Source organism: Phaseolus vulgaris, chromosome 1 (genome assembly GCF_000499845.2).
Source record: "Phaseolus vulgaris cultivar G19833 chromosome 1, P. vulgaris v2.0, whole genome shotgun sequence".
NCBI classification, from domain to species: Eukaryota; Viridiplantae; Streptophyta; class Magnoliopsida; order Fabales; family Fabaceae; genus Phaseolus; species Phaseolus vulgaris.
The window spans coordinates 3,423,672-3,450,439 of record NC_023759.2 but is presented as its reverse complement, the minus strand read 5'-3'; the positions used below and the strand labels follow the sequence as shown (position 1 = coordinate 3,450,439).

Below are 26,768 nucleotides of genomic sequence, written 5' to 3'. Positions count from 1 at the left end.
TTTTTAATCTAAAAATTTAAAACTCAATTATCTTAAAGAAACTAAACAAAAAAATTATCTAAAAGTATACTTATTCATTTCAATTGTGAATTTTATCATACTCATAAAACTAATTAACATTATCAAAGAATCTTTATATATTGCTAACATGAGTTTAGAGTAAAAAATATTTGTTATTTGATTCCTAAACATCAAATGAAAATAGGACATTCTAGAAAATACAAAATCCTTTTAAAATAAAGGCTCAAATAAACATCATAAGCTCTCTTGCATACTAATTATTAAATTCAATTAATATTTCAAAATGTATTACATAATGCCGATACCTCCTCAGCCATATAAGTTAAGCATCCATTACACTGCGTGAGACCGAAATCTCCTTAGTCATACACAATTAAACACCTTAATAACAGATTAAACAAGGATTATAAGTAACATCGTACATAATGTAAGAACATTGACAATGAAAATCGTGCTAATACAGATCCACAAGTATAAAGACATAATTCATCTTTATAAATAAATTGACCAATATTATAATAATAATGTACGTATTTATTAACATTTATTACACTCAATTATCTAAAATCGAACATTTACTTGAAATTCGAATATCTTTTACAAATACTCCCAGACACACAAATGATGCCAACTGACAAGAAGAGCTTCCAAACCTAAAAAAAACAAGAACTATATGGTGTTCATTAGAGAGAAATATAAATATTGAAGGTGGGAAGGATCTTTTCCCATTTTGGGGAGTGTTGGAAGTGATAATTAGGGCATGACCAAGAAAGGGTTCTAATTCCACTTCCCACCTAGTGGGACCCTATTAGTTTATTTCCTTTAGGTTGGGAAAAGACGGCATTGTGACGACATCAAAGACATGAACCATTGCATCTCCAACTATGCCCACAATCCAAAGAGAAAGGAAAAGAAAAAGAAGAAAATGGTAGAGTGAGTGAAGTAGTGGAAGTTTCATTGTCCAAAATTTAAGGCTTTCTTTAATGCAAAAATCAGACTTGGCATGCAAGTCATGCCATTCATTATCAACACTGCTGGGTCCCTTCTAGAATCTTTCAACCTACCATAACAAGAATCTTCTAAATTATTCTTTTTCTCCACACAACATTTTTAAATTCTTCTATTGTTTCTCAATAAATAAACACAGTTAAGCATCTTAATTAATAATTAGATGAAAGTGACACTTTACCTAGTCATAACTTCAGAACTTCCATAGTGTGTTTTGGATTGGAGAGTGGATGTGTGAGAATTTGAGAGAGTGGATGTGTGAGAATGTGAGAAGAAAATGTGAAGAAAGTGAGGTTGTTTGGATTTGGGTATGTCAGAGTGAATATGTGATGAAAGTTTATGGAAGTTTGTGAGTGATATGATGGTTGTGAGGAAGTTTTATTTTATTTTTTAAATTGTTAAATGTTACTTTAGAAATTTATCCTTATTAAAAAAAATAATAATGAAATGAGTTATTTTTGTTTAAAAAAAAACAACTTTCACATATTTCGTAGATTTAAAAATTAAAATTAGAAAATAAATATATATTAAATATAAATAGATATAATTTAAAAATTATAATTAGAAAAAAAAGTATTCAACAAATTAAATAAAAATAAAACTTCAAATAAATTCTTAAAATATTAAACATGTATTATAAAATTAAAAAAATAAATTCAATCTTATATAAATAAAAGATAATATTTTTTATTATTAAAAACCCTAAAATAATAAAAAAAATACTAAAAAAATATAACGTAATTAACAATAAAAAATAATTTCATAAAAAACTATTATCAAATAAATTACTAACTCATAAACATAATAATTATAAAAAATGTTAATATAAATGCAGCAATAAATTAAATAAAAAGAGAACTTCAAATAATTTTTTAAAATATTAAATATGTATTATAAAATTAGAAAATAAATCACATCTTATAAAAATAAAAAAATATTGTTTTTTAATATTAAAAATCCTTACAGAATAATGAGGGTAAATTCGGAAATAACACTTGATGATGTGGTTTTCCCTCTACGTCTCTTCATTTTGAGAGATATATCCTCTCTTCATCTTCTCTACAAAACCCTGGATATTCTCCCACTTCTTTTCTTGTGAATAGTACATTTATAGAAACAAACAAAACCTTAATGTTTGAGTTACAGTTTGCTTTTGCTCTCTTCTGCCCATTCTCAAAACATATAGTAAGCAACAAAATAAAGATATAAGTTAATAAGTTTTCAAAACTCTTTCTACATTAAGGAGTTTCCAAAACTTTTGTCATAATCTAAATTCAATGAAATAATTAACCTAATACTTAAGAAGATAACATTGATATGATTCATATACTTATTCTGTTTTTATTTGCAAAAATCAAAATCCAAATCTATAGAAAATTATAATACATCTCAGAAATAAGTTCTTATAAAAAATTTTATTGATAAAAATATTATTTTGGTATGAAACCTCACAATTGCTTAAAATGGAGAGAATGTATTATATAAGAACGTTTTTAAGAAATTTGTAAAACTTACATTAAAATAGTAATTTTATTGTTAAAAAATTCTTAAAAAATGTTCATTCTATTAAATAATATTACTAAAAAATTATATATAAAGAAAGAAATGAAAATAGAATAAAAAAATAGAAATGTAAACATCCGCAGAGACTAAAGTTTATTTAAGTCTATATTTAATTATATAGAAAAACTGTCATATTTATATAGTACTAATATATATGTCACTTTTTAAATGCAATGCAATGGATTATGCAAAGTGAATGTCTTCTTTATCCTATAGTACATAATGGATTATGCCATCACATTCATAAATCAATGTATTTTATAATTTAAAACTGTGTATTTTTTTTAATAATTAATTTTTAAAGTATTATTAACAATTAAAATGAAATAATTTATTTTTTACATAATTTTTTATCATAATATTACACTTAAAAACAACCATTAAATAAAAACTAAATTTAGAAAAAAAAATAATCAGTTGACTAAATTAGATACTATGTTAGAAACTAAAATATTATTAATAAAAAATTATAAAATAATTTATAAATTGATATTTAAATTAGTTAACAAAGTTTTAGGTACTAATATTTTATATTTTAAATTAGTCTCTAAAAGAGTAATAGAGACTACTTTAGAATATAAATAAGTAGTTAGTTGCTAAAACATTGATAGTTAATGATTCAATATTAATTTAGAAACTATTTTATAAATTTATTAATAATAAAAATTATTGTAAATATTAATGATTTTTTAGTTTATAAAATAGTCTTTAATTTAATTAATATAATAACTATTTATTTTGATATATAAAATTAATTTTTATTTAATGATTTTCTTGTAGTGTTAATTAATTTTCAAACTCTCATGAACTAAATGTACAAATTAAATTGAATTTCACAATTATTGAGTACCAAAATTAACAATGATAGGGCTTATGAATTTCATATCAAAGAAACAAATTTAAGTTAGGTTGTAACATTATATTTACACTTTTATGTTGAAATAGATAACTCAACCTTCAATTGGAAATATAAATAAATTTATACTTTATAATTAAAAGGTAAAATTGTGATTCTATAAACATTTACCTCTTTTGTACTTATGGCTAAGGGTTAACAAACTCACATTTCTATTCTTTTCATCTCTCAAATCACCGCAAATGCATAAATTCAAATATTTTTAATTCGTAGGTAGAGTTTAGTTGGAATAAAAACTACACTACAATTGATTTTAAGATATTAATCATCCCAAATATTAGAGAAATTTAACAAAAGAAGAAATATATTTTATTTATCACTGGTATAAAAAGTATAATATGATAAAGAAAACATTAAATTTAGAAAGAAGATCTTGAATGAAGTTTAAAAGTATTTAGAAAACCTTTTTTTACTTAAACATGGGTCGAAACGTATTAAGGTGATCAAAACAAGTAGATCAAAACAAGTAGACTCAACTTATAGAAATCAACAATGAACATTTTCTTTATAATTTTTTTTATCAGTAATAACAAATAAATAAATGCGAGTCCCTTCAGGGGTGGTTCAACCCTTATAAAAAAGATACAAAATCAACTACTAACTAAAACCTCCAAACTAACAAACAAAAACATTAACCGGACACAAAACTTAAACTACATCAAGCAATCATTCTCATACAATCCAAAAAAATCATACACCAACTAGAAAAGGGAAACGAGACAGACCGAGATCTAACATTAATCCAAGACCAAACATTTGCTTGCACCTGTGCACACACTTCAGACGCATCAACCACTCCCTTGTTGAAGATAATAGAAATCCCGTGGATCCAAATTTCACCCACCACCCCAACCCAGATTGTGCGCCACACATCATTAACCGACTATGAAGACTGACTCATCCTGAACTGGGCAAAGTTTAACAAAGGATCAATATGGGACACAAACGCTACCCTCAACCTCTTAAAGCAGAGTCACCAAACCCGCCAAGCAAAACTGCAATCGAAAAACAAATGGTGGTAAAACTCTTCCTCCTTCCCACACAAACAACACAAAGGACTACCAACCAACACACCTCGCCTTTCCAAATTGACCCTAGTAGCGATCTTATTCTCCAGCACCCTCCAAGCAGTGACTAAAGCAGAAGGTACGACTTTACAACTCCATAACTTACTGTAAGTCGGAGAGAAATCCACCTCACCATCCCTCCTAAGAAGAGAATAAGCAGAAATAACTGAAAACGTCTGAAGACCCCCTACCTTCCAAACCCACCTATCCGTTTCTCCCAGAACCATCCTAACCTCATGTAAAGCCTGATACAACTGATCCACCAAAGGTTTCTAATGGTTCACTCATCTGAGTTCCAAGTATTATAGTTGTCATTTCTAACTTACAATGAATGAGTATATAAAATCACTTTTGGTACTTTATTAGCTAATCTTCCCTTGAGATTAAGTCTGAGTGTACAACATCAATTAGTCACTCTTGGTTGTACAACAAACCATTGTTGGCTTGCAAGGAAGAACTCTCTACAAGATATGTAATACTCATTATTTTGGAGTCCTGCTTCATAAATGTAAATAATTTACTAATGATATATATGTAGATCATCTATTAGATGTGCAAATATTCTAAACACTTGAAGCTTTGATTATCTCTTTCATATGCAAAGTTTGCATTACTGTATGTATATTTCACTTTATGCATTTTTTGTATTCATGTCTTTTTTGCATAAAAAATCTTGTTTTTATTAACGTTTTATATTAGACTGCTGTAGTTTCCGTGTTGTAGTTTGTCTTTGTTAGAATTATACTGACAACTTTTACAATTGCATTCAAAGTGTTGTACAAAAATAATATTTTTGCTTTTCAAAATACAAAAGAGTGAGAAGGATGAACCCCCAATTCCAATTTTACTAATTGAATTAACAACTCTTTACTTTGCTTTATTTACATTCTTGTAATCTCATACCCAACAAACATCAAATAATTTTTCTTACTTATGATTTTCTATTTAATGAATCTGATACTAAAAAAATTCAACTATTTCATATGGGTTTGATATCCGTCATTAGTGACAAATTTATTACTTCTAACACGTGTCGTAAAATAGTTAAAGTAGCACATATTAATTTGTTAGAATTATAGAATTTCTAACTCAAACTATTTAACTAAGTGATTATAGTAAGGAAGTGCGTTTTAGAAGCAATAAGTTTCATTTGCATGTCCTTTATGAATGTTTTGTTGTCTGTTTATTGGTTCAATCCATTGATCTGCAGAGACACATTACAAGTATTTCTAAAAAAACAACAGACAGCATAGTTATATCCTAGATATGACAATCATGGAGGGACCAATATAGAGGGAAAAACAATGTTATGGCACACATGCAACGGTGTCAAAAATCTTCTAATCCTTCTTAGGTATAGCTTATGTTTCCCTCATAGCCAATCTCTGCTTGTTTCATGCTCCAAGCGTTCAGTTTTGAGATCAACACACTCTGGCTTCCATAGTTAAATACACAAAGATGAGCATCTTTGTCTATAGCCAATGATGGATAAACTCTGCTAGTGATGCAAACTCTCCCTTCATCACCAAAACTCTCAATAATGGAGTGGTCAATCTGCATAATAAGAATACATCAAACTACCTAGCATATCATAAAACAAGGAGTGAGAATACTTATTAGAAATAGACATACCAAGCTTCTTAGTGAAATCTTTTTTAGATTGGGATCTAGATCAAAGATAGTTCCATATGTAGTTTTGTCAAGGTCATGCCTCAATGAGGACCTATAATGTGGAAACAAAAATCTGTCTCAATCACAAATTACATGAACAGAAAATTATGTTTAGGGAATGTTGGAATTCAGAAGCAACCTGCTTTGGTCACTGCACATGAGGCATACATATCTATTGGGTGCTCTATATATTGTGAAGAAGACTGCAGTGTGCTCTTTGAGATCCTTTGAAGCCAAAGCTAACAAACCAAATGGCCCTATTATGCCACTTCTTGATTCATATTCTTGGCTACAAAGTAGTTGGGGATCAACTCCATTTGGATCAAGAAACTCTGCCTTTTCTAGTTCAGGTAGCTCAAACAACACTTCTACATCGGCCTTCAAAAGTTCAAATTTGAAAACACTTACCATTGATCATGTGGTTGGTCTGAAATTTATCAACGAAAATATAGCATCAATGTACTTACCTGTGATGCAGTGATACCCGAGACTTCAAGATGTGATCCATGCACAAGGTTCTCCCCCGTTATTCTTATGTGCTTGCCACGTAGCTGTTCTACCTCTTCAAGTGGCCACTGAACCAATCGCTTCCCACTTTTATCTAGCCAAACTTGCCTTGGAATTGACTACATTGCCAAACGCTCTGTGTTAATATTTATTGAAAATTATGGAAATCATGAGTCAGACTTGTTAAAGAAGAAGTAAAACTAACAACATTTTGTGACTTCTAACAAATTTCAGTCAGATCATATGTTGAGAAAATAGCATGATAAAAAGGTGCATTAGAAACTATAGGATTACAGGACTTGTGACATACACATATGTAACAATGATTGAGGTAACAAAATAACATAAATCATATCTTATATCCCTGTTTGCATTGAATCTAATAAAATCATATCTCAAAGGTAACATTTGTTAAAGAAGTAAACCTTCTGATGTATGATTCATTTGAAAATGAACACAATAAGGCAGCTGAAATAACTAAAATACCTGTAGACCAGCCCATCCTTTGTCCATGTCATCTTGTGTGGAGTCAGACTCGTTTACCCATCCCCACAATATTCTCCTGTTCTTGGCATAGTCAAAAAATGACTTGGAAGCATAGAATTTACCATAGTCATACCTCAAGTCTGAACTAGTCCCTGTAAACCTGACATCAGGAATGAAGTTTTCCTGATCAGATGCATATTTACCAAGAAAATAGTAATCATGCTGCTTGCGTAGGTAGCTTATCTTCAAGACATGTCTAACACTTGGATTTTGCACAGATGTATCCACCCCATTTGTGCTGCCATTCATGTATACAGGGAAAAAGTCTGGACACTCACAAACTCCAGTATTTTGTGATGCATAAAAGGGATTAGGGTCCACTGTCCAATTAACAAAATCCTCACTTTGGTGGAGAATTGCCTTCCCTTCATCACCCTTTTGAGCACCAACTACTACCCTCCATTTCCCATCCTTTCCCTTCCAAGCAGTTGAAGGGTCTCTGAAATTATCAACTTCAACTCCACTTGGTGGAGTCATGACAGGGTTCTTAGAGTGTTTCACCCATTCCCTTAAGAAGGTGTCAGATAGATTCCTTGGCACAGCTAAGTTCTGAACTTGATGTTTCTTATAGTCAATTCCCGTGTACAAAATCATAGGCTGTTCTTTCCCAGGGATTATAGTGGCTGAGCCTGACCAACAGCTATTAATATCATATGGTCCACTTGGTTCAATAGCATTATTCAAATGAATCCAATTGATAAGATCATAGGATACTGAATGACCCCATACAATCCTATCACCAAAGGTTGCTGCTTCAGGGTTATGCTGGTAGAAAAGGTGGTAAACACCTTTGTAGTACATAGGCCCTGAGAGATTAAATCAACATTAACACCAGTCATTTTTTTTTGTATTTTGAAGTAACAAAGAATGAATGCTTAGTCCCTATTTGAATAGAAAATTAATAGAGATTCTTCCACAAGTTAAAATCAACTCGATCATGCACCTTAGCTTTGGGAGAAACTAGAAGAGGACTTCTACAGAAGTTAAGTTCATGAGTTGATTTTAATTACTTATTTTGTTCCATAAGTACTTATAGAGAAATCTGTTTAAACAAATTCTTGAGAGGTCAAAGAACAATTTGATCAAATTTCACGAAGAACAGATTCTATTTTCTCATATGGATGATGATATGGGGAGGTGTACAAATAACAGATAGTCCAATAAATTCAAGACCTTACCATTTGGATCTGCAAAACGAAGACATCCATGTTCAATTATCATCCGGAAAAACATGTCAAATGATAAAAGAAAAGGATTAGAGCTATCAACTGTTCAACAAAAGAAACAGAATTGAACAGATAAACTGGTAGTCCTACGAAGTATTAAGGTTGAAATAGTAAAACTGGATCCACAAAACTTGGAGGTTATAACTAACAATACCGTTCATCCAATTCTCTTGGGGCTGAAAGTGATAAGAAGTTCGATAAGGTTGCTTTGTTGTTGCTCTATAATTGATGCTATGTGTGGATAATGCTTCAATTCCATTTCCACAGTTTAGCAGAAAAGGAACTACAACAAATACTAGTAGCTCTGCAGTGATGATCTCCATGATGCAAGCATGAGGGAGAAGGAGAATGTCAAAAGAGCAAGATGGTCTATCTACAAGTTTTAGTTTAGTTTGGTAAAGTAGTTTATATATCCACAAGAGAAGGACTATTGTATTCACTAAGGATATGTCACTTTGTTCTGAGAAACAATCCCAAACAAATCAGCTTTTACATACACATCAGCTTGGGATATATTCCAACCTGAAGTTATCTGTGTGATTAGTTAGGCATTCATAAAGTCTTGAATTTCATAACATAAAATACCAATCCATCCTAGATTCTTTTCAGAATTTGAAAGGATTTCAATATGGTTATGATATGATGACTCATGTAGAATGGGTTTTTCTTTTCTTTTTAAGAAGATGTATATGCTTCTTCATAATTCATTTAATTAAAATAAGTTATTTATAATAAAATATAAGAAAGCTTACATTACAAAAATCATTAAATAGAAACTAATTTTAGAGATAAAAATAATTAATTATTATATTAATTAAATTAGAGACTATTTTATACACTAAATAATTATTGAGATTTAAAGTAATTTTTATTATTAATAAAAAATTATTAAGTATTTTTTAAATTAGTATCTAAGCATTAGTTGTCAAAGTTTTAGTCATTAACTATTTGATATTCTAAAGTAGTCTTTATTAGTCTTTTAAAGACTAATTTAGAATATCAAATATTAGTAGCTAAAATCTTGGTAGCTAATTTAAATATCAAATTAAAAATTACTTTATAAATTTATTAATAATAAAAATCACTTTAGATATCAATAATTTGTTAGTTTATAAAATAGAGTCTAACTTAGTCAATATATTGACTAATTATTTTTTGTTTCTAAATTTAGTTGTTATTTAATATTTTTTTTAGTAATATAATTTATTCTTTATTATTTATTTATTATTTTATTAAGACATTAGTAAATTAGAACTCTTGTAATTATTTTTTTACTGAACAAGAAATATGATTCAGCACCCAACAAAACAATCACTACAAGAAAATCATAAAATAGAAACCAATTTTTAGATACCAAAATAATTAGTTACAATAATAATTAAATTAGAGACAATTTTAGAAACTAAAAGAAAATAGTTTCTAAATTAGTTTATATTATTGTTAAATAGTTTTTAAATTGGTATCTAATTAGCTAACAAGGTTTTAACTACCAATTGGTAGCAAAAACTTTGGTTGCTAATTAGATACCAATTTAGAAATCATTTAACAAGAATAGAAAATAATTTAGAAACCAAAAATTTATTTACTCTCTAAAATGATCTCTAATTTAGTCATTATAGCAAATAATTATTTTTTGTCTCTAAAATTAATTTCTATTTCATGATTTTCTTGTAGTGAACTCTTGAATTTGAAGTAATTGATTTTCTTTTTTTTTTCTTTTTTGTTAAAGGGAAACATTATTGTGATAATAAGCTAAATTTTTTTATTTTTCACAAGTTTTATTTTACGAGTTTCTATCATATCTAATTCAACTTTAAAATTTATATTTGTAATCACTCGTATATTATGAATTTTTTTTATCTTTGATGTAAAATCACTAACCAAATAATTAAACTCTTATTAAATTATCTCCAATTGTTAGGCCATAAAGCAAAAGGAGTGATGTCTTGGAAAGTCATATCAGAGAGGGACAAGTCATAGGCTTCATCATGCATGCATGCAGGCATATGCTTATGTTATGGCTGAATCTATCTCAAGAGAGTTTGGCAAGTGAAAAACACCAACAGTTGGCTTCCATGTGAATGGGAAAATGTCATTATCTGTGTTATAATTTGTGGTTATATGGTGAAGGTCTTTCTAAATAAATCTTTTGTAGTTGATTTCATCTATCTATCATGTGAAGATGACTCAGAGATACCCAAAAGATAAGTTCTAATTGAAAATATTAATAGGAATATTTAAAGTCCAAGTCTTCTGAGAAATAATATTTTTCTTTTGGCTAATTCCTATGACAAAACCCAATGAGACCTTCAAATACATTGCATCCAATTGCACGTTGCCATGTTATTTGTTAAGGGTCTGTATGATTGATTTGCAAAAGGAAAATATAAGAAAAAAATGTAGACAAAGAGTTCCTTGAGCCAACACAATCTTTCTTGTGTGTCTTGAAGCCTTAATTATGAGAATGATTTACTGTTCTTGCCTTATATGTTTGAGAGAATAAGGTGATTTTTCTTGAGTTATTTAAGTGTTTGTTGGGTCAGGCCATCGGCTATTTATCGAATTATCCATAATATATTATCCCACGCACGAGTTGTCACTCTCGACGTGAGGGGTGTGTTGGAGATCTCTCATCGACTAGATATTAGGACATTTCATTATATATAAGTGGGTGCAAACCTCAATCCTATAAGTTGGTTTTATGGGGTTGAGTTAGGCTTAAAGTTCATTTTGCAATATTAAAGAAAGAAGTTTGTTTTATTTGTTGAGGATAAAATATAAGTTGGGTTTGGCATTTTCTTATTTAATCCAAAATTTTGATTGAAGAATTTAATTTAAATTTAACTTGATCAAAACTTAAATAAGTGATGAAATGGAACCAATGTAATCCTATCAATTTTACCATTATAAATGGTAGAAAAAATATATATAACTTACATTAAGCTATATTTTATTAAAAAAATATTTTAAAATTAAAAAATTTACTATAAATATAATATTAAAATATTCTTTATTAAATATAAAAAAAAGGTTTTATAACTAACATAAAATTATAAATACTTATGTGTGTATATAATAAATAAAATTATTTTTTTAATCTCTAAATTGGTAGTGAAAACCTGGTAACTAATTTGATATTAATTAGAAATTATTTAACAATAATAGAAATTAATTTAGAAATCAAAGTTATTTTAGTTTATAAAATGGTTTCTAATTTAGTCATAGAAACTAATTATTTTTTATTTCTAAAATTAATTTTTATTTATTTTATTCATGTAATATATATATATATATATATATATATTATATTACATCAATAAAATAAGCACGAGCTTCTCCGTATAATACATCTCTTATATTGACCTGCTATTATCTTCTAATTATTAATTAAATTAATAAATCATTTATTTTTTTAAAAGAAAACTAAGTGAATAAATATTTTGAACATTTCATTTATTAGTGCTTCTACTAAATCATTTTGTCTTTTTTGTTTTTTTTTTCATTTCTTCTACTAATCAGACTGCAATAATACTTTAACCCAAAGATATAGTTAGCAGAACCAAACAGAACTCTATGTTGGTTCCTTTTCAATTGTCCTTTTAGGTGATATAAAATATGTAATTTATTAGAAAGATATAACCAAATTGCATTGACTACAGAAGTCATCAATAAAAATAATTTCTCAGTTGCAATATTCTCAAAGTTGGTGCATATTCAAATTCTTCCAGGATATGGATTTATCAGCACCAATCATTTTATACCTGTGGAGCCTTTTTTCCAAGCAGTGAAAGATTCACTGTGTGTATAATTGCATATATTAACCCCTTCATCAAACCAAGGTACTCACCATCTGGTTTTTGTTTACCTTCTTCTATCATCATGGAGATCAGTGGAGAGGTAGCATCCTCACACAACCTCAATTCTACCATGTATAAGGTACCTCAGAAACAACCTTATAGAACTTGGTACCACTTTCAACCCCCTCAATGTTGGATGAATGGTATTATTATTACCCTCAGCACTCTCTTGTCTATTTGATTTTTACATATGCTTGTGTCTATTTCAATACTCATGTCTAATTCTTTTCTCTTGTCTTTTCACATGTTTGTTGACTAAAATTGCAAATGGTGACTTCATTTCTCAGATCCAAATGGTATGCTCATGAACTTCTCATACTTTAAGTTGCTTATCTGCCTATTACTGCACACAACATCATAGTCATATCTGAATAAGTTTTTAAAAGTTAAAATTATTGAACTTCTTTGATAAACTAAATCAGTTTATGCAGTTAAATTTTTATAGAAGTTCTTCTCATTTAACTTCTCCAAATTGTGTAAGTTAATTTTCTTCTATGCCAAAAGTCAGAGATTTTAAGTTCTCATCTTTTCCTTTAAGAAACTACAAAAAACGTTTATCTATTCAATCTGTTATGTATATGCATTTGTTGATATGACCAAATGACAAGTGTTGAGATAAATGTGGCAGCACCAATGTACTACAAAGGAGTTTACCACTTTTTCTACCAGCATAATCCTCATGCAGCAACCTTCGGTGAGAAAATGGTGTGGGCTCACTCTGTGTCCTATGATCTCATCAACTGGATTCATCTGGACCATGCTATTGAGCCAAGTGAACAGTTTGACTTCAACGGTTGTTGGTCAGGCTCAGCCACTATAATCCCAGGCAAAGAAAAACCTGTGATTTTGTACACAGGAATTGATGATAAAAAACACCAAGTTCAAAACATAGCTATGCCAAAGAATCCATCAGACCCCTTCTTAAGGGAATGGGTGAAACACCCTCAAAACCCTGTCATGACTCCACCAAGTGGAGTTGAAGTTGATAATTTCAGAGACCCTTCAACTGCTTGGCAGGGAAAGGATGGAAAATGGAGGGTAGTCATTGGTGCTCAAAATGGTGATGAAGGGAAGGTAGTTCTTTACCAAAGTGAGGATTTTGCTAATTGGACAGTGGAATTGAAACCTTTTTTTGCATCAGATAATACTGGAGTTTGTGAGTGTCCAGATTTTTTTCCTGTGTCCATCAATAGTACAAATGGGGTGGATACATCTGTTCAAAATCAAAGTGTTAGACATGTATTAAAGATAAGCTATCTACGGTTACATCAGGACTATTATTTTCTTGGTAAGTATGCCAATGAAGATGGAAACTTTACTCCTGATGTTAAATTCACAGGAACTAGTTTGGACTTAAGGTTAGACTATGGTAAATTTTATGCTTCAAAGTCATTTTTTGACCATGCTAAGAGCAGAAGGATATTATGGGGGTGGGTGGAGGAGTGTGACACTAGCCATGATGACATTGAGAAAGGATGGGCTGGTCTTCAGGTATTTATGTTAGCTCTGTGTTAGACTTTTTCTTTTGGTTAAAATTGGTTTAAGGTTATAAATTCATATCATGTTCATGAGTGTTCTTTTCTATGTACATTGTAGTGTATTCCAAGACAAGTTTGGCTTGATGAAAGTGGAAACAGGCTAATGCAATGGCCAATTGAAGAGATAGAAACACTACGTGACAAACACATTAGCATAGTGGGAGAGAAACTGGTTGGTGGATCAATTCTTGAAATCTCAGGTATCACTGCATCACAGGTAAGTAAACTTCTGCTGTATTTTGTCACATTCTTTTCTTTTTAAACCATGTTCAACATCAATGATGGTTTTTTAAAACTTTACTTTTCAAGGCTGATGTAGAAGTGTTGTTTGAGCTACCAGAACTAGAGAATGCAGAGTGGCTAGAAGAAAGTGAAGTTGATCCTCGAGTATTGTGTAGTGAAGAATATGCATCAAGAAGTGGCATAATAGGGCCATTTGGTTTGTTAGCTTTAGCATCTGAAGACCAAACAGAACACACTGCAATCTTCTTCAGAATATATAAAACCTCCAATAGATATGTATGTTTCATGTGCAGTGACCAAAGCAGGTAATTTCTGACATAATTCTCTGAATTTAATCTGTGAATTATGGTGCATATATTTTACTTTTCATTGAGAATAAACCTGAACTAGTGATTTATGGTTGAGACTTGAGATTTTGAGTGTTGTGCACACCTCACAGGTCTTCATTGAGGCAGGACCTTGATAAAACCACAGATGGAACTATCTTTGACATAGACCCTAATCAAAAAACAATTTCACTCAGAAGCTTGGTATGTTTATTGTACTGATAAATATTACTGATTTCATTTCATCGTGTTTTTGGTAGTCTGATATATATATAGATTTATGCAGATTGATCGGTCCATTATTGAGAGTTTTGGGGAGAAAGGGAGAATTTGTATTACCAGTAGAGTTTATCCCTCGTTGGCTATTGACAAAGATGCTCATCTTTATGTATTCAACAATGGAAGGCAGAGTGTGGTCATCTCAGAACTGAATGCTTGGAGCATGAAGCATGCAGAATTTGGCCAAGAGGAAAGCATACATAAGCAGTAGTTAAGAACGATTTATACTTTATATTATAAGTGATTTTCTCTATTTGTAATTGTTTTAAAAGAGAATAATTTGTGAAACTTCAATAATTTTAGATCTAGTTAAAATTTACAAAATTATCTTATAAAATAAAGTTTTCACTATGTGTAAGACTAAATACTTATGGATGATTCGATATGTGTAAGACTAAATACTTATGGATGATTTGATAACGATCGATAGTAGATGTCACGATAAATTTAACAAAATTTTCTAAATAGACTTTAGTTAACTTTGGTATGGATCCTCCGGAACCACAAGAATCCTTAGTTAGAATGGGATTCCAACTCAGCACCTTTTGAGATTTTGAGAAGAGTTGCTCTTTAAAGAGCACAGTACTATGAAAGTTGTGAGCTGTGTTCGGGAGGAGTTATTGTCTATCGTTGGCCTCTATGATAGAATTAGTCGGGGCCTGAGACGCAGTATCATCTTAAAAAAAATAGAATAAACCTAACTCAACTTTATAAAATTGACGGACTTATATTATAAAGTTTGTAACTATTTATATTTAGTCGATATTGAATTCCAACAAATAATAAAAAAATAATTCTTTTACCTCTCTTTACCGTGAAAGTAAATAAATAAATAATTGTATTTCATGCTGATAATCAATTTGTCATTTCCTTATAATCACAAAATCTACATTAAAGAGAACTCAGAATGCAGTGAAGTTCAAATAACACCTGCTACAACCAGATAAAACTATTTGTTATACACAATTATTATTATTATTATAGATGTTTATCAAATAAGGAAATGTTATTTTCAGTTCATTTCATTCCAATTATTATGTCTCATTTTGTTTGTTTCTTCACTATCAACACAAACATACCCTAACAAATATTCCTCATTAATTATTCAAAGAATTGTGGGAGCAAACAGAGTCATATTATCCATTAACACACAAGAACGATTCATTCAAGTGGTTGACATAGCATCAATGGTGCTTTGTTGGTGTCGAGATAAATGAAATAGAAGAAAAGAAAGTAGATAGAGAAAAAAAAGAAGAAATAAAATCAAAATATTATTTGTTTCAAGAGAAATCATTGAGAATTTACATTCTAAAGTTATTTAATTTTCAAAATAAATATTATTATTTATTTACTTTTATTGGTACTGGATTTGTCTTATTAGTATTATTTTATTCATTATTATTAAAAACAAAAAAAACTATGAGGGGGGATTAAGCTAAACAAAATCTCATATTTCTTTATGACTTGGACTGTTTCTTCCTGCACCTCCATATCTTCTTCTGGCACCACCATACGCAACATGAAAATACATTTTTATCCTTCTTGTGTTATCCCATAGAATAACTTCCGAATTATGTAATCTGGAAACACATTTAGAAAAAGACTTCCGGATTACATAATCCGGAAGTTAAAAAAGATTTTCAGATTATGTAATCCGTAAAGTAATTATGCATCTGAAAAAATACTTCTAGATTATATAATCCGGAAACTAATTACAAATTTGAAAAATGACTTCCGGATTATGTAATCCAGAATATTACTGAGGGGTAGTTTTGGAAATACAAAAATCTATGGAGGTGAGAGAAGAAGGTATGGATGTGCAAGAAGAAGCAGCCTATGACTTGTCATAATTGATTGTGACACATTTTATTTATGGCAATTTCTTCCTGTACTTTTACATTTTTCTTCCTGCACCCCTATATTCTTCAAAATTATCAAAATTAGCCCTTTATAGTTTTAGGTATTTTCAGAATAGTGGTTTCATAAGAAAAGGATATTTCCAGAATAAAAAATATGAAAGACAAAAAAATCATTCTGAAACACTTTTTTTTGGAACATATTTTTTTTTATTTCTGGATTGATAAATCTGGAATTTATAAAACATGTTTTGGAAAAATGTTCTGAAAATATTTTGGAAAATTAATTCGAAAGTCATTTTTTAAAAGGTTAAAATATTCTTCTCCAAAAATATGTAGTGCATGAAGAAATTTGTAGAGGTGCAGGAAGAAGTTGTTTTTATTTATAAGGAAAAATAAATAAGTGAATTATAGCATAATTAATTATTATACTTCACGAAAATATTTTAGATTTTTTCTTATATTTGTATGAAAATTTTAGTGTGGCACATCTATATTTTAAGATAATTTTATTTATTGTTCTATGTAATAAATTCTTCACTTTTTACTTTTTTTTATCAAAATATTTAGAAAAGAAAGCCTTAGAATGTACAAAGTAAACTAACATAGTTTAACTTAGACTTAGAAGAATCTATCAACTCAATAAAAAATTTAAGATCAATAACTCATTCAAGCATTATGCAGCTCTCAACCATGTTTTGTCAAATAAGGAAATAAAGTCTAAAATGAAACACAAAATGGATTAAGTAAATAAGATGGAGAATGCATCACCTTCACTACATTTAAAGGTATTTAGTTGCATGTGTCACCTTCAGATGGTATACAGTATCACAAATGCATGAAAATAGAAAAACTAGATAGAATAAAATGTTGTATGATTATCAAAATCCTTGTTAGCAACTGCTTATTTTATACTTTGTTCTTGGCCAAATTCTGCTTGCTTCATGCTCCAAGCATTCAGTTCTGAGATGACCACACTCTGCCTTCCATTGTTGAATACATAAAGATGAGCATCTTTGTCAATAGCCAACGAGGGATAAACTCTGCTGGTAATACAAATTCTCCCTTTCTCCCCAAAACTCTCAATAATGGAGCGATCAATCTGCATAATATGAACCTATAAACATCAAACTAGAAAGCACATGATGAAACAAAAAGGGTAATATTTATCAGTAGCAATGAACATACCAAGCATCTGAGTGAAATTGTTTTTTGCTTGGGGTCTATGTCAAAGATGGTTCTATATGAGGATTTCTCAAGGTTCTGCCGCAATGAAGACCTGTGAAGTGTACACAAATAACTCAAGTCTCAACCATAAAATATAAGCACCATAGTTTACAAATAGTGAGAATATCAGAAATAACCTTCTGTGGTCACTGCACATGAGACACACAAATCTATTGGGAGCTCTATATATTCTGAAGAAGATTGCAGTGTGTTCTGTTTGGTCCTCAGATGCTAAAGCTAACAAACCAAATGGCCCTATTATGCCACTTCTTGATGCATATTCTTCACTACACAATAAGTGAGGATCAACTTCACTTTCATCTATAAACTCTGCATTCTCTAGTTCTGGAAGCTCAAACAACACTTCTACATCGGCCTTGAAAAGTTAAGTTTTAAAAATCATCATGGATGCTGTACTTTGTTCTACAATTCACCAAAAGGGAATTTGAGAAAATACAACACAAGTTTGCATACCTGTGATGCAGTGATACCTGAGACTTCAAGAATTGATCCACCAGCCAGTTTCTCACCCTTTATGCTAATTTGATTGTCACGTAGTTTTTCTACCTCTTCAATTGGCCACTGCATCAACATCTTCCCACTTGCATCAAGCCAAACTTGCCTTGGAATGCTCTATATTTCCAAACAGCCACACATATTGAGATCACTTGATAAGAACATAGTCCTAAAATATTTGTTAACATCAAGAAAAAGAAAGGTTCAACATGAAGCTAAAATAAATACCTGTAGACCAGCCCATCCTTTCTCATTATCATCTTGTGTAGTGTCACACTCCTGTGACCATCCCCACAATATCCTTCTGTTTTTGGCATAGTCAAAAAATGACTTGGAAGCATAAAAGCTTCCATGGTCCAATATTAAGGTCAGATTAGGTCCTCCCAAATCATCATCAGGAACAAACTTTTCCTGATCAGGGAAATAGTCACCTACAAAATAGTATTCTAGTTGTTTGTTCTGATAGCTCGTTTTCAAGACATGCTTGACACTGCTGTTTTGGACAGATGTATCCACCCCATTCTTTGTGCCACTGATGTACACAGGAAAAAAATCTGGACACTCAAACATCCCAGTATTTTCTGATGCATACATAGGATTAGGAAACGGTTTCCAATTAACGAAATCCTCACTGTGGTAGAGAAGAGCCTTCCCTTCATCACCATTTTTGGCACCAATAATCATTCTCCATTTGCCATCACTTCCTTGCCAAGCAGTTGTAGGGTCTCTAAAACCATCCACTTCAACTCCACTAGGTGGAATCAAGATAGGGTTTTGAGGGTGTTTCTCCCATTCCCTTAAGAAGGTGTCTGATAGATTCTTTGGCACAGCCAAGTTCTGAACTTGATGTTTGTTAGAATCACTCCCTGTATACATAATGATAGGTTTTTCCCCCGGGAGGATTGTGATTGAGCCAGAGTAGCAGCCATTGATGTCATAGGACTCACTTGGTTCAATAGCATGATTTAGATGAATCCAATTGATGAGATCATAGGATACTGAATGACCCCATACCATATGCCTACCAAAGGTTGGTGCATAAGGGTTGAATTGGTAGAAAAAGTGGTAAACTCCTTTGTAGTACATTGGTCCTGTGACAATTAAATCAACACTTATCATAAGATCATGATTTGATGTGTTTTACTGAATCAAGAGTTGACAAGTAGATGAAATAATAGTGCATTGACACCTGTTTTAAAGAATAATTTTTCCTATAATTAGGTCTTTCACTGTCTTGACCAATCTTCAAGTAATACATGTTGTCAAATTTTCTTGTAAATTGAAAATTTTGGCTCCATATCATTCTTAAAAATTAGTTGGAACCTTAAACATGTGATAGTTACATGTCATAAGCATGAACAACAAAGAATTGTTTTGCTTCTCACATAATTTATCATTCCATTATTAAAAATTGGACTTAGATCAAACTCAACTTTACAAAACTGACCGATAAATTAAGGTTTGCATTCACTTATATGTTATGAAATAACTTAAAAAGTTGAGTTAAAAAACCGACTGATAAATTAAGATTTGCATCCACTTATATATTATGAAATAACTTATAAAATTGAGTTAAGTTTAGAGTCTATTTTTTAACAGGGTAGAGTAATATAATGAACAAGAGATAAATTTCAATTTAATTGAAAGTTGGAGAGAAGTTCACAAACATACCATTTGGATCTGCATGATGAAAGCAACCATTTTCATTTTTCATCAGCAAAATATGCAAAATGACAGAAAATAATTAGAAATAGGCAGTGATTAAGAACAGAATCATGTGTGGAAGAAGTTGATGAAGAAACTAAAAAAGTGGTAAGGATAATACCATTCATCCAATTTTGTGGGGGCTGAAAGTGGTACCAGGTTCGGTAAGGCTGTTTTTGAGGTACCATGTACTTGTTTGAATTGATGCTGTCAAGTGATGCTTTGGTCTCCATAATGATAGCACCAAAGTTATTGGAAGAACAACAAGAACCAAATGTATAGTGGCTTAGTTTGATGAATGGCTAATATTTGCAAATATTGCACACTGTGGATCTTTCTCCTTGTGGAAACAACACCACAGTTAAGAAACATGAATCACTCACATAAATCCACAACCTATTAGGATTTAGAAACATTTAATACACACCAACTTTGAGAATCTTGCAGCTAGAAAACATATTTAATGATGACTTGACTTCCAAAGTCTCCTCAAATTACATTTTTTTGTTTTAGTAAATTACTTGGTAGATACCATTTTTGTTGTTGTTGTTCTGTATGTACATAATCGTGGTTAACACGCAAAAAAAAAAAGACAAACTCAAATTTCAGAAGGTGGAAGTATCCCAAAATTCACTCATGTTTTTAGTTATAATTATTATGTTTTGGGTGTGTTTAAGTGGAAGAGAAGAAGAAAAAACAAAAGAGACTTGTCATATATGTGAATTGAAAAATATTAACATACTCCAATTATTTATTTTGTCGTTGTCAAACAGATAAAATCAATGTTTATCTAATTTTTTTTAAGGTTGCTTAGAGAAGATATTATTCAAAAACTGAAAGTCAGAAGGCAAAAAATATTTTAAGAAATTTATAGTCTTGCCCTTTGATTTTTTGGGAATTCGAAATCTAGTCTCTTTACATTTTTATTGTAGATTCATGCAAAAGAAATTATAGTAGTTTTTTTTTTAATTAAGGTATCGCCAATAACTATTCATTTATTAATTGTATTTCTTTTTTCATAAAAGTTTTCATTGTGCAATTTAAAATTAGGTTTTCACTTCAAATAACAAAAATCATTCATCATCATATAAAAAATATTATTTAAAAATAAATAAAAAAATATGAAGGATTAGATTTTTTTTACTCGTTTAACTTTTATCAATGATAAAACTTATGTTACAGAACTTTTACATGTGTTCTCTAACTCCTCATAAAAAAATTAAATAAATCACATAAGAAAGTATTTACAAATTAATTTATGTATAAATTTCATTTTAATTTTTTTCGTATCCTTTTCTCCTAGAAGTACGTGAGAATCTGGATTAAAAGACCAAGTCTTTCTTCCTCAATTCCTTCCTCTTTTCTTTTTCTCGAACTTTTATTATTTTCTACATGCATCTCTTTTCTTTCTCTATCACATATTCATTCTCTTCCTTATCTCTAAATTTTTATATGGAGATATTTTTACTTTCACAAACAAATCATATCGTATAAACAATAGGACATTTTCATTTTATTTGATTTCAATTGTAATAATTTACTTTTTGTTGGTCTTGTTAATTGAGAAATTTGATTCTCTCAACTAATTTTTCTTTGATTTGTGTGTTGGTTTTTTTTATAGATAAGATTTATTTTGATATTTATTATTTTATTATAAAAGGAGGATAATGTGTTTCTTAGTGAGATGTACCAATCACTTCTTTTTTTTAGTGCTTTAATGTTTGAGAGAAAAATTAAGAGAGAAAAGGTGAGATGTACCAATCACTTCCTTTTTTTTTAGTGCTTTAATGTTTGAGAGAAAAATTAAGTGAGGAAAACTTAATTTTTCCTAACATTCTTCTTGTAGTTGTTTTTTCTATTTTGAAGTGAGAGTGTTATTGTTTTATCCTTTGAATGGGAGAGAATGGTATTGTAACTTTATTCCCTTTAGTAAAATTACATTATTGTTTTTTTTGTTTTTTTTTTGTTTGTGAGTTCTTATGTTGTTATTCTAATATCCATTATTGATATTAGAGAGTTTGGTTCCTAATTGTATTACATTGGTATTGTCACTAGAATAGTGTTATTAAAAATTTTGAGTATGCTATGTGATTATAACTAGTATGATCTTTCACATCAAATAATACTTATTCTTGTTACTAGAAATAGAGTGAGAGGTAATGTGAAAGTGCATGTCTTTATCTAAGGAAAAACTTAGTATTTAAGTGTGCCCATAAGTACTCATCTCTCTTTCCTGTAAACTTTACCTAGTGCATTTGTTCACGATCTACCGTCATTTCTAGTACATAATATTATTCATAGTGAAAAATGCATAAGTTCATTTTAAAATCATGACAACAAAATATAAGATAGAAAAATTCAACATGAATAATTTCTAATTATGGAAACTGAAGATGGAGACAATTTTGAGAAAAGACAATTGTGTAAATATAATTGAAGAAAGATCCACCATAAATATGATGGATCAAAGGTGGAAAGAAATTAATGACAATATTATCATAAATTTGCACATTATATATGTAAAAAGTTAATAAAGAAATATAGAAAAATAAATAAATTAAAAGTATGTAAAATAAAAATAGCATCCTTGTGTTCATTTTCACATCTTTTCATAGTAGATGAGTTTATATCCAACTCAATCTCACAAAACTAATTTGTAAGATGATATTTACATCCCACTTTTATATTTATATTATATATATATATATATATATATATATATATATTATTTGACCATATATTAGTTGAGGTGAAATCTCCGATATCTTCATATTTTTAGAATTTTACTTACATTTTTTAAATTCTTTACTTTAAAAGAATTAGCATGACTCTTTTGTATAACTTTTTTATAATTAATAATAGTTTTATGAATAATTTATAATATAGAACTAATAAATAATTTTTAATTAAACATTGTGGTAAAAAAAATATTAATCAATATATAATGCTTAATATTACTTTATAATAATTTTGTTTTTATTTCTGAACTATGAACAAATTAAATATTCTTTTAGTTGCTATTTTATATTCTATTACTATTGAAAGGAGGATACAATATGCACTTTACATTATTTATTAATTTAAAATTTTCACTTAAGATTTAAGATGACCTACTATCTTTTCATTTCCAATTAATGAAGTATTAGTTCCTTAACTACGAGTAAAAAAATCATTAAATAACAATCCAATTTAAAGATAAAAAATAATTAATTATAATATTAACTAAATTAAATATTATTTATAAACAAAAAAATTAGTATTTAAATTATTAATAAAAATTTATAAAATAATTTTTAAATTGGTATCTAAATTTATATCTTAAATTAGTTTCTATTAGTATTTATAGACTAATTTTAAATATAAAATAATTAGTAACTAAAATCTTGATAGTTAATAATTAGATATTAATTCAAAAATTAGTTTATAAATTTTTATTAAAAATAAAAATTCATACTTGATACCTTTTTATATATATAATGTATAAATTTGTATATTTTAGAATATTGGACAAATTAAAAAGTATTTAATTCATATAAAGGCGACTTAAGATAATTGTGGGTTTTGGCTAAGATCCACACACATATTTTTGAAAAAATAAAAAAAAATGAAAATATGAAGGTGACAAAGAGTCAAAGACCACAAAAGCTTGTTAGCTTTGAAGAGATAACTTGAAATTGTGATTTGCTTTTAGGTTAGCTTTAGCCAGCTACGTCTTACAAACACACCATATTCCTTTGTCTTTCTGAAAGTGACATCAAACATTATTCTCATATCAACACCATCTTTCAAAAAATATTCTAAAATTTAGGAAACCAAAATCTCATAAATAATTTGTTAGAGGAATCTATTTTTTAAATATTTTTTACTAATTTTTACTCTTTAAATTTTATGTTTTTTTAACGTCAGCTATTTTATTGTATTTTATGAAATTAAATATTTTAAAGTTTTTCCAGATCTCCATTAATTTTTTTTTCTAACACCTAACTTTAATGGGATTTCATTTTTTTAGAAACACAAAAAAAAATGCAAAACCATAAACATGGAACCTTTAACTAGATTAATACACCAATTTATACTAATTATTTCCAGCATACCATATAACATAAAAAAAACATTAAAAAAAAAGTAATTGCATTAGACTAAAACCAATTAAAAAAATTGAAAAGTTTTGGATTGTTTTGGAATTTTGTAGAAGTAATCGTTTGGATTTTCAAAACTATTCCAAACCAAATTGCAATACACATTTAATATAATTTATTATTATTATTATTATTATTAATGTTGTTATTCCTATAAGTTATATTGTAGAGTTGCTTCTTTTTATTTCACACGTGTAATTAGAGAGTTTTTTTTAACTCCTTTTCATTGTTGATTGTTGATGTTCACCTATAAGAAAATCATGAAATAAAAATCAATTTTTTGAAAAAAAAATAATTAGTTGCTATAGTAACTAAATTAAATATAATTTTAAAGATTAAAAAAAAATTGGTTTATAAATTAGTTTCTATTATTGTTAGATAATTTCTAAATTGGTATCTAATTAACAACCAAGGTTTTTGCTATCAAATTTAAATAATTGGTAGCAAAAACCTTGGTGACTAATTATATATCAATTTAGAAACCATGTAACAATAATAGAAACTAATTTAGAAATCAAAAATTTTTTAGTGTCAGTTTCTAATTTAGTCACTATAATACAATTTAGTTTTTGTTTCTAAAAATTGGTTTCTATTTTATGATTTTCTTATAGTGATTATCAATTTTGTGGATCATCGTTTTCACTCTCTTCACTTCACTAGTATAAATATATTCTTGCTTTATGACTTATTAAAAACCCTCATATTATGAATGGAACGTAACCCTCTACCTTTCTTTTCTCATGCTTCGATTTCTAATTATAATTAGTTTCAATCAAGTTTGATTTATTTTTCTTTTTCATATTATTGTTTTCGATTGCTTCTATCAGATTGTGCATTGCTCCACTACTTACATTAACATATTCCTCATATTTTTAAAATTTGTAAAAAAATTATTATATTAAATTTCATATTATTCATTACATAAATTGTATTCACAAAACAAAATTTAAAAAAAAAATTACAGATATATATCAAATTCATTTTAATACATATGCACTTAAAATTATATTTTAAACTTTACCTTTATATTCAATTCTCTATGATTTTAATGATAAAAAATTAATACTACAAATGTAATTATACAATATATACCAATAAATTTCAAATTTTAATTTTAAAAAAAAATTCCTTCCCATTCAATAAATTAATTATATTTCACAAAAATTTAAAATTAAACAATAATTAGGTTACAAGTGTTATACAATTTTTTTTATTAACAATAAAAAATAAATAAATGGGAACCACTTCAGGGGTGATTCAACCCTTATACATAAAGAGCAAGCGCTTTACCATACTCCTACCTAGAGACACCTTCCAGCTTAACTAAGGAACTACCAGACCAAACACAAGAAAACATTAAACAACCAACCTCATACAATCCACAGGATTCAAAACCCAGTTAGAGTACGCACAATGAGACTTTGCATAAATTCAAGATCAAACATTTACCTGTAGCAATGCGAATACTTCAAGCACATCTACCACACCCCTGTCGAATGTCACAGAGTTCCTATGTTTCCAAATTCCTATGTTATACAAATATATGTTAACACTAACTTCAACCATGAATTTTCACTACAAGAAAATCATTAAATAACAACTAAATTTAGAGACAAAAAATAATTAGTCATTATATTAACTAAAATAGATACTAATTTAAAAACTAAAAAATTATTAGTATTTAAAGTGGTTTCTATTATTAATAAAAAAATTATAAAATAATTTCTAAATTGGTAACTAAATTAGCTACCTAGGTTTTAGTTACTAATATATTTTAGATTCTAAATTGGTCTCTAAAAGAGTAATAAAGACTAATTTAGAAAATAAAGTAATAAGTAGCTAAAATCTTAATAACTAAGGATTACATATTAATTTAGAAACTATTTTATAAATTTTTATTAATAATAAAAATTATTTTAAATACCAATAGTTCTTTTAGTTTATAAAATTGTCTCTAATTTAGTTGAATAGTAACTAATTATTTTGATATCTAAAATTAGTTTCTATTTAATGATTTTCTTTTTAGTGTTTAATTTACTTATTAAATTTAAAAACATTTATTAAAGTTAAGAAAATTACACACTTTTCTTTCTTTCTTTCGTGTGAAATTAATTACTTAATTTTTCTTCATTTTCATTTCCTATTTGAAAAGAAAGCTAGGTTAGAATTTGATAGCAGTTGTTTAGTGTGGCAAAACCTAGACTAAAATTCATCTTTCTGAAAAAGAAGTTCTGATCTTGAACGTGTTATCTGGTGAATAGTTTCATATCAGGGCAATTGTGTGTGGTCCTGAGGTAGGAGAAAAGGAAATCTTTTATCTCCATGTGAGGTTTATATACATCTGCTAGAAATGGTTAGAAATTGCAGCATGATTTGGAGGCATTGGTGGTTATGGCTGTCAAAAGCTGTGTGTGTGAATGCAGATAGAGGAAAAGCAGATTTGCCTTTTAGTTTTTAACTCTCTTACCAATTACCCTGCATGTTAAAAGTTCTTAATCAGCCACTCTTCTTGATCTTTCACTCTCTCACGGACCATTTTTTTTATCACTTTATCTCTA

The 26,768-nt window shown here is 28.7% G+C and overlaps 4 protein-coding genes across 6 annotated transcripts in view; 2 read left to right on the top strand and 2 right to left on the bottom strand.

The window, feature by feature from the left end:
• Positions 1–26,768, top strand: part of LOC137816645 (ATP-dependent zinc metalloprotease FTSH 4, mitochondrial) — a 56,356-nt gene that overhangs the window by 3,475 nt on the left and 26,113 nt on the right. The window lies entirely within an intron of this gene.
• LOC137816642 (beta-fructofuranosidase, insoluble isoenzyme CWINV1-like) lies at positions 5,704–9,214 on the bottom strand. Of its 2 annotated transcripts, XM_068619873.1 has the most exons (7): positions 8,680–9,098; positions 8,478–8,567; positions 7,240–8,105; positions 6,714–6,872; positions 6,386–6,624; positions 6,208–6,298; positions 5,704–6,129 (listed from the first exon to the last, which is right to left on the bottom strand). In XM_068619873.1, exons 1-7 carry the CDS (start codon positions 8,846–8,848, stop codon positions 5,926–5,928), a joined length of 1,818 nt encoding a protein of 605 aa, XP_068475974.1. In that variant the 5' UTR covers positions 8,849–9,098; the 3' UTR covers positions 5,704–5,925. The 2 variants fall into 2 exon arrangements, with proteins under 2 accessions (XP_068475974.1, XP_068475975.1); XM_068619874.1 differs by lacking the exon at positions 8,478–8,567 and having other exon boundaries at positions 8,675–9,214.
• LOC137816641 (beta-fructofuranosidase, insoluble isoenzyme CWINV3-like) lies at positions 12,106–15,119 on the top strand. 2 transcript variants are annotated; one of them, XM_068619871.1, is made up of 7 exons: positions 12,224–12,525; positions 12,670–12,678; positions 13,011–13,873; positions 13,979–14,137; positions 14,230–14,468; positions 14,603–14,693; positions 14,776–15,119. In XM_068619871.1, exons 1-7 carry the CDS (start codon positions 12,405–12,407, stop codon positions 14,977–14,979), a joined length of 1,686 nt encoding a protein of 561 aa, XP_068475972.1. In that variant the 5' UTR covers positions 12,224–12,404; the 3' UTR covers positions 14,980–15,119. The 2 variants fall into 2 exon arrangements, with proteins under 2 accessions (XP_068475973.1, XP_068475972.1); XM_068619872.1 differs by lacking the exon at positions 12,670–12,678 and having other exon boundaries at positions 12,106–12,525; positions 12,998–13,873.
• Positions 17,367–20,454, bottom strand: LOC137816640 (fructan 6-exohydrolase-like). The gene is made up of 7 exons (XM_068619870.1): positions 20,193–20,454; positions 20,039–20,047; positions 18,596–19,458; positions 18,326–18,484; positions 17,989–18,227; positions 17,813–17,903; positions 17,367–17,726 (listed from the first exon to the last, which is right to left on the bottom strand). Exons 1-7 carry the CDS (start codon positions 20,302–20,304, stop codon positions 17,529–17,531), a joined length of 1,671 nt encoding a protein of 556 aa, XP_068475971.1. The 5' UTR covers positions 20,305–20,454; the 3' UTR covers positions 17,367–17,528.

Bases quoted from the DNA above. Each gene is read 5' to 3' on its own strand.
- LOC137816640 (XM_068619870.1), bottom strand. From the start codon at position 20,304: ATGGAGACCAAAGCATCACTTGACAGCATCAATTCAAACAAGTACATG. The intron at 18,228-18,325 runs GTATGCAAACTT...TAACTTTTCAAG, and splicing joins CAGGTATCACTGCATCACAG to GCCGATGTAGAAGTGTTGTT. The intron at 17,904-17,988 runs GTTATTTCTGAT...TACACTTCACAG, and splicing joins ATGTGCAGTGACCACAGAAG to GTCTTCATTGCGGCAGAACC.
- LOC137816642 (XM_068619873.1), bottom strand. From the start codon at position 8,848: ATGGAGATCATCACTGCAGAGCTACTAGTATTTGTTGTAGTTCCTTTT. The intron at 8,106-8,477 runs GTAAGGTCTTGA...TTAATCTCTCAG, and splicing joins TCGTTTTGCAGATCCAAATG to GGCCTATGTACTACAAAGGT. The intron at 6,625-6,713 runs GTAAGTACATTG...GAACTTTTGAAG, and splicing joins CGGGTATCACTGCATCACAG to GCCGATGTAGAAGTGTTGTT.
- LOC137816641 (XM_068619871.1), top strand. From the start codon at position 12,405: ATGGAGATCAGTGGAGAGGTAGCATCCTCACACAACCTCAATTCTACC. The intron at 13,874-13,978 runs GTATTTATGTTA...TGTACATTGTAG, and splicing joins AAGGATGGGCTGGTCTTCAG to TGTATTCCAAGACAAGTTTG. The intron at 14,138-14,229 runs GTAAGTAAACTT...TTACTTTTCAAG, and splicing joins CAGGTATCACTGCATCACAG to GCTGATGTAGAAGTGTTGTT.